Below are 15,064 nucleotides of genomic sequence, written 5' to 3'. Positions count from 1 at the left end.
TGTTCTAGATAAGAGCAGAATTGGAGGATAGGCATAGAATAGGTCTTCTGTTCAAGGGATTAGAAATGCATCCTGGGATATTCTGCAATTGCTTTCTATTTTCAGTTTTTAGTAGAATTCCCACCTTTTTCTAAAAACTTAGAATAAATTAGGTCCTCTGGGGGAGATGATGGTTGAGCAAGTTCTTCTGGAGGATCCAAAGGGATGCCCATTGAGTCCTCCAGGAAAGAAGGTGGGGACTTATCAGTTAATTTAAATATGAATATTATTGGCAAGACTGGAGGGCTGTTGGAGGCCTGCGGGTTAATACTCAGCTTTGAAGGTGAAGGAGCGTGGTCAGAGATGTGACCTGCTTCTGACTGAAGTGAGGAAGTAGGGGTCTCCGTCTCCTGCTGAGCAGGTAGATCACCAAAAAAGTACTTCAAAATGGAAGTTATTTGTATCAGTGTTTCAACCGCCGCTGATCTGTAATGAAGGTTGACAGGCGACAGAGACCTTTCCAACGAGGACGCAGAGCTAGTAGATCGATGAGATGTGGATCTGTGTCACTGAGAGAAAGGTATTGCTGTTTTTAAGATGTTTTCTCTTGGTGCAGTAGATCTAGGCGCTGGAGGTTCCAATAGTTGTATTTTTGGCGTGTCCAGTAAGAATTCTTGTAAAGAAGGGGAGCGGTGACATTGGGTCAGTAAGTGTTCCCCTTCGAACTGACTAGATTCTGGTGAAGTGGCCAGCTCCACTGGTGATTAGTCTTCCATTTCCTGATCAGACAACTGTGAGAAGGGATTGTGAGATGGCAATTTCACCATATCTCCCAATGGTGACAGATCTGGTTGTACAATAAAGCTTGAAAATGCTTCAGTGTTCAAAGAGACTCCGTTGCCTGATGAGGGACTAGGAGAAATCTTGGCACATTTGGAAGCATGGTCCCCTCAGTAAGCACACTGCAGTGTTAGATACTGAGGAGATAGAACTGATCAACACAACTCACATGAAGCTGGAGAAACCTTCAACAATTACATTAGAAGGTATCTGGACAGTGATTACTATTCTTGAGAAATCCATATCTAAATTAACAAATGTTACAATGCAGATGAATGAGAGGGGTAGTGAAAAATGAGAAAACTCTTGAAAGGCAGAATGAGCAATTGGTTGAATTTGAACAGAAACTCTCAATTGCAAAAAGTGCAAGCTAATATAGTACAGGGAGGGGCGATACAAGCAAAAAAATATGGAGAGATTAGAAAATGAGTCTAAATATCTAAACCTGAGAGTGATTAATTTCCCTTTGGTTAGGTTTATATCATTGCAAGACCAATTTAAGAAAGACATGAATGACGTGTTTAAAAGACTTTGGGCTCCCCCCCAGTTAAGGTATATTATATCAATTCAACTACTTTGAGGAACAAACATTTCCCTTAAATATATCTAATATACTTGAGACAACTACAGATGACAGTAGAAAAGAAAGAAAGGAACTGTTTTGGTAAAGTTTGTATTTCCCTCTGATAGGGATACTGTTCTCAGACTATTTCTTCGAAATAGAACTGAAAAATGTTATAACCATCAAATCTGGATTTTTCCAGATACAGCAAAAGTGACACAATTTAGAAGGAAACAGTTTCTGGAGATGAAATCACTAGCAGATCAAGTAGATGCACAAATGGTAGGAGCCAGAAGAAAGAAGAAAAGTCAGGATCTTATGCTCAGTCTCCAGCAGCAGATGGAGGATCAATGCAGACATCCCCAGGACTGAAGACCTCACATCCAGATCGAGCAAGACACTCTTCCTCGCTCGGATCTAAATCGAACGCATGCAGCGGTGCCTAAATAACATCGGCGTACAACTCAGCGCCGAAGGCACCTGCGGAGCACATCACTCTGAACACATCGGGGCGTCGAAGACTAAGAGGTCGAAACAGCCTACTCAGCAAACAGTCTGAGAAATCTAACCAGTAAGTTAGATTTCTCCGACTGTTTGCGGAGTTCATATTCAACCAATTGCTCATTCTGCCTTTTCAAGAGTTCGCAGTTTTCACTACCCTCTCATTCATCTGCATTGTAACATTTGTTAATTTAGATATGGATTTCTCAAGAATAGTAATTGCTGTCCAGATACCTTCTAATGTAATTGTTGAAGGTTTCTCCAGCTTCATGTGAGTTATGTTGATCAGTTCTATCTCCTCAGTATCTAACACTGCAGTGTGTTTACCGAGGGGACAATCCACTTTTCCCTTCAAAGGCAGTTCTTTTCCTAATTCTGCTTTCCCATTCTTTTCTCCGGTTTCCAGAGGTAAAATACTTAAATTTCCAGAAGGTCCAACCATTTTATCAATGTTTTTATAAGATAAACTTTCTTGTAAAGAAGCCTGGAAGGGAGGGGATGGGGTTGCTGGTGCTCCCGGGCTTAATGACAATGGTGAAGCATGTAAGTCCAGCCTTGGCTCATCTGCTGGGCTTGCAGCACTTCCCTCGGGAGGTTTCTTATTAGCTGGGCTGAAAAAAAAGTCTCGATTTTTCCCTGGGCTGGGCTTGCCAAGGGAGAGGAAGCTGCCAACTCCCTTAACTTGCCCTTCCTTGAAATAATGGTCTTTATGCAATTACCGAGACATTTTCAGCTACTTTCACATTAACTGTTTTTGTTTTTTTTATTATTGAGGAGAAAGTAGAGAGAATAGCCCCACACATCCATGCAAAGCACGGAAAATACAAAACTTAGGAGAATGCTTGATACGCGCAGGAAGTAGCTGCGCAGCCGCAGACAAAAAGACTTTGAGCTTAGAGAGAAAGCTCCGCTTTGAGACAATCAGATGACATCACCCAGACAACATGGCTAAATAACCCTTTTATCAACGGAAAAAATTCTAATAGCAAATGGAATATATAACTAATTTTACTGAAAGAGCAAAAAAGGATACCAAAGATAATAGACAAATCTGAAAATGGAAACAGTCGTCACTCTGAAAATGAAGGCAAAAAGAAAGCATCCCTTCTTCAAAAAGACACACAGGCACAATAAAAGAAAAAAAATGGAGGGGAAAAAAGGTGAATGGTAACCATTTACAGCTTTTTGCATATCCACTGAAAGTTATAATTACTGAAGGTATACCTTACAAGCTTTAATAATGGTTATTTTGTCTTATTAAATTATATTATGATTTTACTACAGAAGTTAAGATGTGCTGCATTAAAAAGTTTAATTTGTGACTCTTACACAGACATGAGAAACATGATTGTTCTAAAACTTACAAGATTGAAAGTGTCCATTAATGACACTAAATATAATCTAGTCATGCTAATAGTGGCCTCCTTTGCACCAAATTATCATCCTCACTCAAAGTGGATACCACACATATATGGTCCCCCATAAATAACACATATTACATTAAGACACTGCTCTTCCATAATAGAGCTTTAGAAAAGAAAAGTTAAGCAGCAATACCATACCACAATATTTAAGTTTTGTCGAAGCATAGCATTTTGAAAATGTAGCGCATCTACTTCTTTCTGAAGAAACATTTTCTCAATCTCTAATTTCCGAGACATCTCCTTCTCCGCACTCAGAGCAAGTGCCAGTGCTTTATTATTATGTTTCAAAGAGATCTTAAAACTTGCAGAGTTATCTGGAAGAAAGAAAAACAGGAAATACATATTTGGGTATAAATTTCTGAATCTTCTCCTTCCCATCCAAGCACCACCACAAGAAGTAAAAATAGCAATTATTTGGATACTAGCTTTTATTCATCATTACTCTCAGTGTTTTCTTTTCACAGTGGTTGTGTAAGAAATGGAAAACTTACCTGATAATTTTGTTTTCCTTAGTGTAGACTGATAACTGAGGACCAGTTGGTTTATGCTCCCTTGCCAGCAGATAGAGATGAAGCAAGCTGACATCACAGTATATATACTCCTGCAGTGACACCAGTCTGCCAGTATTCTTTCAAAAGCAACTGTGGACAGACTAGCAAAAAACATGATTAAAAACAGATCATCAGAACTGTACTCAACTAACCATAAACACTGAACTCGCATAAGATTCTAGGTACCCAAACTAGGGACTGGATGAACACTAACCAGTACCCCTTGGTTCCCAGTGCCCCAAAGGATGACTGACACACTCATGCAGCAGCCGAGGGCAGGAAACTAGGTCCATCTGTCTACACTAAGGAAAATAAAATCATCAGGGAAGTAATTTCTCCATTTCCTAGCATGTAGACAGAGACATAGGACCAGTGGGATGTACCAAAGCTACTCCCCAACAGGATGGGAAGCTGCCTGCAGTCCAGTCAACACTGCACATGCAAAGGCTGCATCCTTCAGGGCCTGTACATCCAGGCGATAAAAATCTGGAAAAAGTGTGTAAGGAGGACCACGTCACAGCTCTGCAGATATCGACAGGAGGAGACAACAGACTAACCTCCACCTATGACACTGCTTGAGTCATAGTGGAATAAGCCCTAACCTGAGTAGGTAACAACTTTCCAGCATCCACATACGCAGCCGTGACCACCTCCTTAATCCAACAACCTATGGTAGCCTGCGAAGCCAGAGCGCCCTACTCACTCCTGCCATGGAGAACAAATAGGCGATCCATCTTTCGAAAAAACTCAGTGTCCTCCAGATACCACAGCAAGACGCTTAACATCCAAAGGAGCGCAAAAGGCGAAACTCCTCCGCAACCCTGCCCTTATCTAGGAATGGCAAAGAGATGGACTGATTCAAATCAAAGTCCGAGACTACCTTGGGCAAGAAGGATGGAACAGTATGCAGTTGTAGCACCCCCGGAGGCACCCAAAGGAAAGGTTCCTGGCAAAACGAGGCCTGCAGAACATATAGCCACCAGGAACACAGTCTTCAAAGTCAACAACCGTAAGGAAAAGCTACGCAGTGATCGGAATACAAGGTCTACCAAAAGTCCAACACCAAGGACTCCACAATGGAACTGGTGCCCTCAAGGGAGGCCTAAGGTGCTTCATGCCCTTCAAAAAAAAAAAAAAAAAGGGCCACGTCAGGATAAGAGAAGGAAACACCATTCACCAGGCCTCAAACAGGCAAGGGCCAAGCCTTTATTCAATCTGTCCTGCAAAAAATCCAGAATGAAAGGGATCTTAACTGAATGAGGAAGAACACCCCGCTCCTCACATCAGGCAGCAAAAACTCTCAAAACCCACACATAAGCCAAGGAAGTGGAGAACTTGCAAGCGCAATCACTAAAGAGGAATAACCACGCTTTAACAGGCGAGTCCTCTCAAGGGCCAAACCGTAAGACAGAATCAAGTCGGATCCTCGTAAAGAACTGGTCCCTGCTGCAGCAGATCTATGTGCGATGGAAGATGAATGTGAGCCTCCACCAGCAGTCGCAAATCCACAAACCATGGACACCTGGGCGAGTCCAGCACCACCAGGAATACTAGACCCCTGTAGCCTTCGATCCTGCCCAGCAAGAGACACAGAGAAAAGGCATAAAGCAATCTGTCTTCCAGCCAGACCTGTACAAGAGCATCTTTTCCTATCGACTTCTCTCCTGCAACTGCAGAAGTGAGGAACCTTTGCTTTTCGAGAAGTCTCCAGTAGGTCTAGGAATGAAAGGCCCCAGCAATCCACAATCGGCTGAAATACTTCGGCTGACAACACCACTCTCCTGGGTCTACACACTCCCTGCTGAGAAAGTCCGCTCTTACATTGTCTTTTCCTGCAATGGGAGAAGCCGAGATCATCTGCAGATGACCTTCTGCCTATTCCATCAGCTGGTCTATTTCCTTTGACACTTCCTGGCTCGTTTGCTCCCTAGCGATTGATATAGGCTGTCGTCGCATTTTCAGACATCACGTGAACCACTTGATTCTGCAGCCTGTGGCTGAACTGCCCGGGCCTCCAGGCAATTGATGTTCCAGCGGGACTCTTCGGCATTCCAGTACCCCTGGGCTGTTAACTTCAGTGAGCCCCCCCCCCCCCCCAACAGTAGAGTCTTACATCTGTCGTACCAACCAGGCCAGAGAGAACAAGGGAACTCCCTTTCTCAGATGATCCTCCTGCAATCACCAGTGGACGTAGGAGCAGATTTCCATTGGCAAGTGAAGTCAAACCACATAATAAGACTGTGGGTTCCAACGAGAGAGCGCGCTGAAGGGGACACATATGCACCCTTGCCCACGACACCACTTCCAGGGTAACTGCCATCAAGCCGATTACCTGTAGGGAGGACCACACCATCAGGCATATGATGTTCATCAACTGACACCCATGAGACATCAATCTGTGGATCCAAACTTCCGGTAGGAAAACTCTGTTTTGTCCCATATCAAACCAGACCCCAGATACTCCAATGACTGGGATTGGTTGAACATTGCTCTTGGTCAGGTTCACCACCCAACCAAGCTCCTGCAATAAGGAGATCACCTTGGATGTCACCAGGCAGCTCTTCCTGAGACTTGGCCCAAATTAGTCAGTCATCCAAATACGGGTGGCATCAGAATTCCTTTTTTTCGCTAGGTCACCGCTACCACTACCATAATCTTGGAAAATGTTCTGGGTGCGGTGGCTAGACCAAAAGGCAGTGGCCGAAATTGATAATGGCGCCCCAACATCGCAAAGCATAGAAAGTGTTGGTTTCCAAGGTAAGCCTCTCACAGATCCAAGGTGGTCAGAAATTCCCCGGACTGCATTGTCATTATTGCAGAGCGTAAGGTTTTCATTAGAAAATTAGTCATTTTCAAATGACGAATGACCCTCGAGATCCAAGATGGGACGAAAGGAGCCCTCCTTCTTGAGCAAAAGCAAAATAAATGGAATATTGCCCCATACTTTGAAACGTGGGCACCGGAACCACAGCCCTCAGTCTGAGGAATCTTTGAAGCATGAACTCCACTGCCTGCTTCTTCTGCAGGAAATGGCAAGGGGACACCAAGAACAAGTCCCGAGGAATACTGCGAAATTCCAGTGCATACCCTTCGTGTACCACCTCCAGGACCCACTGGTCCGAAGTGATCTTGACCCACCTCAGAAAAAAGTGAGACAGGGGGCGCTGTTGCACATCGGATGGAAGCAGACACTTGAATGCTGAGCTCCGATCTCCACAAGCTGATAAACCCGAAATATCACAGTTTTTCACCGCAAAATCAACCCTCTGCCGTGAAGAAGATACAAGTCAATAGACTACCTTAAAAAATGACTTCAAAACGCAGGACCGCGGATTTGAAGCAGTTTTCCTACAGGAAATTGCCGCCGAACTCGGGCCTAGATACTGGCGATCAGGCGGAGTTCGATTTAGATTCAGGGGACGATGCAAATGACGCAACCCGAATCCCCGCCACGCAGGACCCGCGCTCAACCCCAGAGCCACTCACCAGTGAGGAGATTTGGAGCTGGTTCGTGGTGCTGCAGGCGGACATGCAGCAGAATAAATCAGACATCATGGCGGCGATAGCTGAATTGAAGGAGGATATTGCCGCACTAGGCACCCACGTCGACAGCCATGGAGAGGCTATAAATCAACTAAATACCCGGCAGACAACCATCGTAACAGAGGTCTCTTCATTGGCTGAAAAAATTGAAGACCTTGAGAACCGGGACAGACGCTGTAACCTGCGCATACGCGAAGTACCCGACACTGCAGGCTTTGAAGACGCGCACACCACAGCGCAACAAATTTGCTCTCACATTCTCTCTCTCAGTAACCAGGCAGTCACTGACCAGATCCCACAGCCCTCGGAGATCAGACTACAAAGGGCACATTGGGCCCTAGGATCTCGACGTGAACAGCAGCCTAGAGATCTGGTCGTTTGTTTTCACAGCTACCAACAGAAAACGCAGATCTATGAGGTAGCGAGACAACTCAAGGAAGTGAAGTAGCAAAATAATGTATTTATCAAGATTTAGCGCCTTCCACTCTCAAGAAGCGCTTTGACTTTCGTGAAGTGACTACGAGTCTTAGAGGCTTAACCATTCGCTACAGTTGGACCTTTCCATTTGGCCTGCAATTTCAGGCACAAGGAGTCACCTATCAGGTAAAGACCCTCTCAGAGGCCGCTGAAGCATTCAAACAAGCACAGCTCAAACACCAAAGATGGCTGCAACCTCCAAGCTGGACAACGCCCCGCGCTGGCAGCGAGCTGATAAAGGAGGCAAGCGTCTCCGTCACCAGTCAGTAGCTCATCCATCATCTGACAGCCACAGGCTTGGAAACCGGACGCTGGCAAAATTGAGCGTCCGGTTTTCGGCCCGACAGCTGCCGGCCCATTAACATTTTTTTTTTTAACTTTTTTTTTACTCTTCGGGACCTCCGACTTAATATCGCCATGATATTAAGTTGGAGGGTGCACAGAAAAGCAGTTTTTACTGCTTTTCTGAGCACTTTCCCGGTGCCAGCAGAAACTAGCTTGGCTGCACATTTTACTTACTGTATCGCATGGGCATACCTAATAGGGCCGTCAACATGCATTTGCATGTTGAGGGCGCTATTAGGTGCTGCGAGTTGGACGCACGTTTTCCTCCCCTTACTGAATAAAGGGTAAGGGAAAATGCATGTCCAAGGGCAGGTTAACCGTGCGCTCTGGAGCGCACTGTACTGTATCGGCCTGTACATTTGTTAAAAAATGGGATGGATAGATGTTTGATACACTCTATAGCAGTGATGTACACCTTGCTTATGTGATCTTTATCTACTCTCACTGCTATTTTGTTCTAAATCTATTACAATAAAAAATCTTTAAACAAACCAAAAAAAAAGAGAGACAGAGATCCCCCTATTTCCTGTTCCAGAAGGTGGGTCGGCGAACCTTCATTGGGAAGCTCAGTAAGGGCCACCACCTCAGTCCGCTCCTGTCTTGGGCTGCCAGGGACGAAAGGACTGAGACCTATCAAAAAGCAGAGTCTGCTGAGAGGCCCTCCCTCTCATGGACAAAAACACCCGGAACCCTGGAAATGACCCCTCATACCAGCAACCGAGGCACCGGAGACTCGCTTCACTTACTGGCCAGTTTCTCCAATTCGCTCCCAAACAAGAGAGTGAGCCTTTAAAGGGCATCTTGGTAGGATTGGCTTTGGAAGCTGTGTCAACTGATCAGTTTCGCAACAGAGTTGATGCCTGGCCGCTATCACAGAAGCCACTCCTCTGGCCAACGTCAGGACCAAATCACAGCCTGTGTCTGCTAAAAAGGCAGGAGCAGGCTCTGTAACTGCCCTGGAATTCCCTCCAGATTCAACCTCATGAGAGAGAAGCAGACAAGATTTCACCACTAGGACACAACAGGAGGCAATCTGTAAATTCATCGCCACTGCCACAAAGGCTTGCTTAAGTATAGCCTCAATCCTTCTATCATGTACATTCTTCAAGGACGCTCTTCTCTCTACGGGGATAGTCGTCCACTTAGAAACTACATATACCAGAGCATCCACTTTGAGAAAACGCAAACTCTCTCACAGCCGGATCCAGGGGGTACAGGCCTTCCAATGTCAGACCCCCTTTAAAATTTGCCTCTGGGGCATCCCATTCCAGAATCAATCAATTCCTGGATGGCATCCATCACCAGGAAAAGACAAGAGGCTTTACGTAAGGAAACCAAAATGGGATACTTCAGCTCAGACATAGCATCCAAACCAGGAACACCCAGCTGTTGCAAAGTCTGGGAAATCAGGGCCGGCAGTTCATTTCTATGAAAGAACCGCAACACAGTTCAATATGGTTCCAGTCCTGGAGGAATTTCCCCATCTTCCAGGGAATCAGGATTAACCTCATAGCAATGCCATCCAGATTCCTGTCAGGAACACCAGCAGGGAACAGAGGTGAGCCCCGGTGCTTAAGCATGGGACTGGAAGAGGGAGGAACCACAGAGGGTCCGACTGGACAGAAATGAGGGAAGTGGAGGACTGTGCTTGAAGAAAGACTTGTAAGCCTTGAAAATAGGCCACTCAAGAAAAAGCAGCCGGGTCCAGACCAAGACCAGAAGGAACTGGAGAGCTGGTCCCACAGAACTGCCCTCACCAATGGAGGAGCCAGTCAAGGAAGAACCAAGATCTGGAGTCTCCCCCAGTCAAGACTATGACCAACCCATCATCAAAATGAGAAGAGCCAGGCCTAGCAAAACCCAAGAAAGGCAACTCTCTCAGCATCAGAGCAGTGCTGACACAGGTTAGAAGCCAGGTCAGGCTGAGAAGCCCTAATATGATAGGCAACATAAATAGGAAGACGCTTAGGTTTCTTGCTTACCGACACCATTGCTGCAGTAAATGTGCATCGGAATGGCTCGTGCTCAAAAATGAAATGCACCCAAAAAATATGCGCCTAGAAGAAAGCACAGCAAGGCGCACTCACAACCTATGCGCCAAGTTAAGCATGTAAAAATGTTTGTGCACATAAAAAGCACACCAAAAAAACAAGTGCACAACACATGCACACCGACGGCCTATAGAGGGCAGCAAAACACGTACAAGAGTACGCAAAACCAGCCACCACGGCTTAACATGCGGCGTGCAAGAAAAAAGACTAAGTATGGTGCCTAGCCCACCGGGGGCCACTCAACCGCCAGGCTACCCAGTTCCAACCCCAATTGGAACAGGAATGAATGTCAGCACAGTGCGCAGAGACCAGAGGAAGCCCTGAAATCTCTGTCTCCAATTCAGGTAAAATTATTATTTTTTTTTTTTTAAGTTACCGGCACGGTACAGAAACTGTCTATGGCTGAGGGGTGGAGAGGGCATTTGCCGTCACTACCACAATAGGCCTCCTGCATATGCTGCCTTTCAGCTGAACTAGCAGCTAAGTCCAACCGGGAAACCCAGCTACTGGACCAAAGCACACCTCTGAAGGACCATGGAAATCACCTCAGGAATTCTCAACTAGGGGAGGGACCTTAAAATATTACTGCAGGAGAGTGGGGCTCTCTTTTCCTGAATTTAGAATTTCAAATTTCTCCTTTCAGAAAGCTCAAAGCAATCCCCATAGGGAGATGTACCTCCACCATCTACTGGAGATGGAGAATACTGGTCAGCTGGGGTCACTGCAGGGTTATATATACTGTGACGTTAGCTTGCTCCATCTCCTGGGAGGTGAGCATAAAGCCACTGGTCCTGAGTCCATCTGTCTACACATTAGGAAAGTGATATTTAACTTGCATATTTGTCACTAAGCCATTAAACACCCGCAAGTTAAAGCACCTTTTAACAAACCAGCACTTGTCTTTTGAATATATTTATGGACTTCCGTGAGTCTTCTAATCCTGATTCAAGTGGTCTTGAACGTTCTCTCTCAATATAACAAAAAAGAAGAGAAACAAGTATAGCACATAAGTCTTATGATAACAGGCAAACACTCATAAGGTGTCAGCAAGTCAGACAAGATGTGGAAAAATTATTTACCGGCACCCTGTCTTATCTCTCCTTCAACTTTGTGCTGTGCATAGACCAAGAATAAGGAATGTTATTAGCTTTTTTTCTTTTCTGTATTTTCTTAATTCACTAACCCCCCCCCACAAGAATTCTCAAATCTCCCTCCAGGGACATGAAAGGAAACTATATAAAAAAGAAAAAAATACTGACAACTATCATTGTTCTTAGTTTATACACAGCACAAAGCTGAATGAGAAATAAGAGGAGGACTGGAAGGCTCATCTGCATACTGCTCCCAGCATCCCCCGGGAGAGGAGTCCAGAGTTCACCGCAAGCTATCCAGGGACTGAATTCTTTGAGTGAAGATCAATTTAATGGTGGTTAAAGAGGATTGGTAAGTATAGCTTTGGGAAATCTTTTGACTTATAAAAGTTTGGAGAAAGGTGAAATAGTGGGATATATTCTTTATAGTTTGTGTGTGTCTCAGATAATAAGCGAGCCAGAGATAGTTAATTCTAATGTCTGTCTTTCTCACCCACTCAACCCTTGATTTTTAGGCAAGAGACACTCTCTCATTAAAAATCAGGCTCTTATCGAAATCATATTATTGTACCAGTCCTTATTGAAAGTTTAATCATCCCCTTGTAGGACACTAGCTGATTAATTAGTAAATTCACCTGTAAATTAAGTACTCTAATTCCAATTCCCTTAGTATCCTAGACTTAACTAGGAACTCAAAATTAAGCTGAAGGCAGCAGTCCAGCAGCAAGAGGGGGGCTTTCCAGTCTTTTGCATTGAGTGTCACATGTATGATTTTTTACCCGCCGGTGAGACATTGTATGTGTGCACTTGGTGCAAAGAGCTCCTGGCTCTCAGGGAATGACTCCAATCTCTAGAGGCTAGAGTAGCAGACTTGGAGAAGCTGAGGCAGACAGAAAGGTACATTGATGAGACCTTCAGGGACATAGTAGCCAAGTCCCAAATCCAAATCCAGTCTGGCAGCCCCAGTGCTGCCTTGGATCAGAAAGGGTGATGTAGTTGATGTAGCTGGCTGATGTAGCAGGAAGTGATCCTGTAGCAAGGACCTGCTCTCCAGGTGGTGTATTGTCCTCTTGCACGGAGGACAAGTCTCCCAGGGCTACTGTCCAGGAGGGAAAGGTTACGCCGGCCATCATAGTTGGTGATTCAATTATTAGAAATGTAGATAGCAGGGTGGCTGGTGGAATTGAGGACCACCTGGTAACTTGCCTGCCTGGTGCGAAGGTGGAAGACCTCACGCATCACCTAGATAGGATTATGGACAGTGCTGGGGAGGAGCGGCTATTGTGGTACATGTGGGCACCAACAACATAGGAAAATGTGGTAAAGAGGTTCTGGAAGCCAAATTTAAGATTTTAGGTAGAAAGCTGAAATCCAGAACCTCCAGGGTGGCATTCTCTGAAATGCTTCCTGTTCCACATGCAGGTCCCCAGAGGCAGGCAAAGCTCCAGAGTTTCAATGTGTGGATGAGATGATGGTGCAGGGAAAAGGGATTCAGTTTTGTAAGGAACTGGGGAAACCTTTAGGGAAGGGGGACACTTTTCTGAAAGGATGGGCTCCACCTTAACCAGAGTGGAACCAAGATGCTGGCTAACTAACTTTTAAAAAGGAGATAGAGCAGCTTTTAAACTAGAACAAGGGGGAAAGCAGACAGTCACTTACCAGTGCATGTTTTAGAGGAATGTATCCTTGAAGGATATTAATGAAACAGGAGAGTCAGGGCATCCCAACAGAGAGGTTCCAATAAAAGCAAAATGTAGTCCATGTGCCTATATGTAAAAAAAATCACCTGAGCTAAAGATTTCCAAATTATCCCTAACAACTGAAAAGCAGGTTGTTAATACAAACAAAAAACACCATTTGAAATGTCTGTATGCCAATGCCAGAAGTCTATGAAGTAAGATGGGAGAGTTAGAGTGTACAGCAGTAAATGATGAGACTGACATAATTTCCATCACAGAGACCTGGTGGAAGGAAGATAACCAATGGGACAGTGCTATATCAGGATATAAATTATATCACAATGATAGGGAGGATCAACTTGGTGGGGGTGTGGCACTTTATATCCGGAAGGGTATAGAGTCCAACAGGATAAAGATCATACAAGAGTCTAAATACTTAGTAGAATCTATATGGGTAGAAATCCCATGTGTGATTGGTAAGAGTATAGTGATAGGAGTATACTACCATCCACCTGGACAAAATGGTCAGACAGATTATGAAATGCTAAGAGAAATCAGGGAAGCTAACTAATTTGGCAGTGCAATAATAATGGGAGATTTCAATTACCCCAATATTGACTGGGTAAATGTAACATCAAGACTTGCTAGAGACATAATGTTCCTGGATGTAATAAATGACTGCTTCATGGAGCAATTGGTTCAGGAACCAACAAGAGAGGGAGCTATTTTAGATTTAAATCTTAGTGGAATGCAGGATTTGGTGAGAGAGGTAACTAACTGTGGTGGGATCACTTGGCAATAGTGATCATAACATGATCAAATTTAAACTAATAACTGGAAGGGGGATAATAAGTAAATCTACAGCTCTAACACTAAATTTTCAAAAGGGAAACTTTGATAAAATGAGGAAAAAAGTTAGAAAAAAAAATGAAAGGTGCAGCTGCAAAGGTTAAAAGTATTCAACAGGCATGGACAGATGTATTCCATACATTAAGAAAAAGGTGGAAGGAAGGCAAAATGATTTCGGGCATGGTTAAAAGGTGAGGTGAAAGAGGCTATTTTAGCCAAAAAAGTATTCTTCAAAAATTGGAAGAAGGATCCATCTGAAGAAAATTGGATAAGGCATAAGCATTGTCAAGTTAAGTGAAAAACATTGATAAGACAGGCGAAGAGAGAATTTGAAATGAAGTTGGGCGTAGAGGCAAAAACTCATAATAAAAACTTTTTAAAATACATCAGAAGCAAGAAACCTTTGAGGGAGTCGGGTGGACTGTTAGATCAGTGATTCTCAACCGGTGTGTCGCGACACACCAATGCGTCGCCAAGCATCAACTGGTGTGTCATGGCTATCTGTGTCCCACAGCCCCAGTTATACTTCCCTTTATCTTTTTCCTGCCCCTATGAACCAATGGGAAACCTCCTCCCTTCTTCCTGCCCCTGCGGGCCAATTTGAAGCCTCCTCCCTTCTTCCTGTCAGTGGGAGTAGGAAGAAAGGAGGAAGCCTCTGATTGGCCGGTGGGGCAGGAAGAAGGGGGGCATCTCATAGCCCAGGGGTGGAGTGGTTTGAAAGGGGCTGGGATGAGTGGCTGTGTCCAGACACGTGGCGGCGAAGAAGCCCGACCCTGTTGAAGCAAGGCCGTCACGGGCTGAAAGTGCTGAAATTAAACACAGCGGCAAGCCACAAAGAAAAAAGAGGCCAGCCGCGCCAGGATTTCCGGCTTCCAAAGCGGCAGGGAATCGTGATAAGAGTAGGGACTCCCCAAAGCAGCAGTGAGTCGCAAGCACGAAGAGACCGGTTGCTCCATGGATCCCCCCCGATGCAATAGTGAGTGTGGTAGAGCTGCGATTAAAGTAAAAGTGGCACTCAGCCAGGCTGATTACAGATGGGGCAACTGGAACTCCCAGTGGCCGTAAAAGCAGGCAGATGGGGGGGCCGCAGAGCCTAAGGATATCCCGACAGCCAGAAGAAAGGCCTGAGTGCCGTAGCATATTTTTCCAAAATAAATGTTTGCTGCTTCAGT

General features: G+C 44.9%; 1 protein-coding gene across 2 annotated transcripts in view; it reads right to left on the bottom strand.

Annotated features, from left to right (window-relative positions):
* Positions 1 to 15,064, bottom strand: part of SGO2 (shugoshin 2) — a 181,829-nt gene that overhangs the window by 125,178 nt on the left and 41,587 nt on the right. For both annotated transcript variants that reach the window (XM_029606378.1, XM_029606379.1), the window contains one exon: positions 3,445 to 3,620. In XM_029606378.1, the coding sequence (XP_029462238.1) occupies positions 3,445 to 3,620 (176 nt within the window). The remainder of the gene's footprint in view (positions 1 to 3,444; positions 3,621 to 15,064) is intronic.

The sequence above is a fragment of the Rhinatrema bivittatum genome, chromosome 6, assembly GCF_901001135.1.
Source record: "Rhinatrema bivittatum chromosome 6, aRhiBiv1.1, whole genome shotgun sequence".
NCBI classification, from domain to species: Eukaryota; Metazoa; Chordata; class Amphibia; order Gymnophiona; family Rhinatrematidae; genus Rhinatrema; species Rhinatrema bivittatum.
The sequence above is the reverse complement of the archived record's forward strand: the minus strand, read 5'-3'. Positions and strand labels throughout refer to the sequence as shown.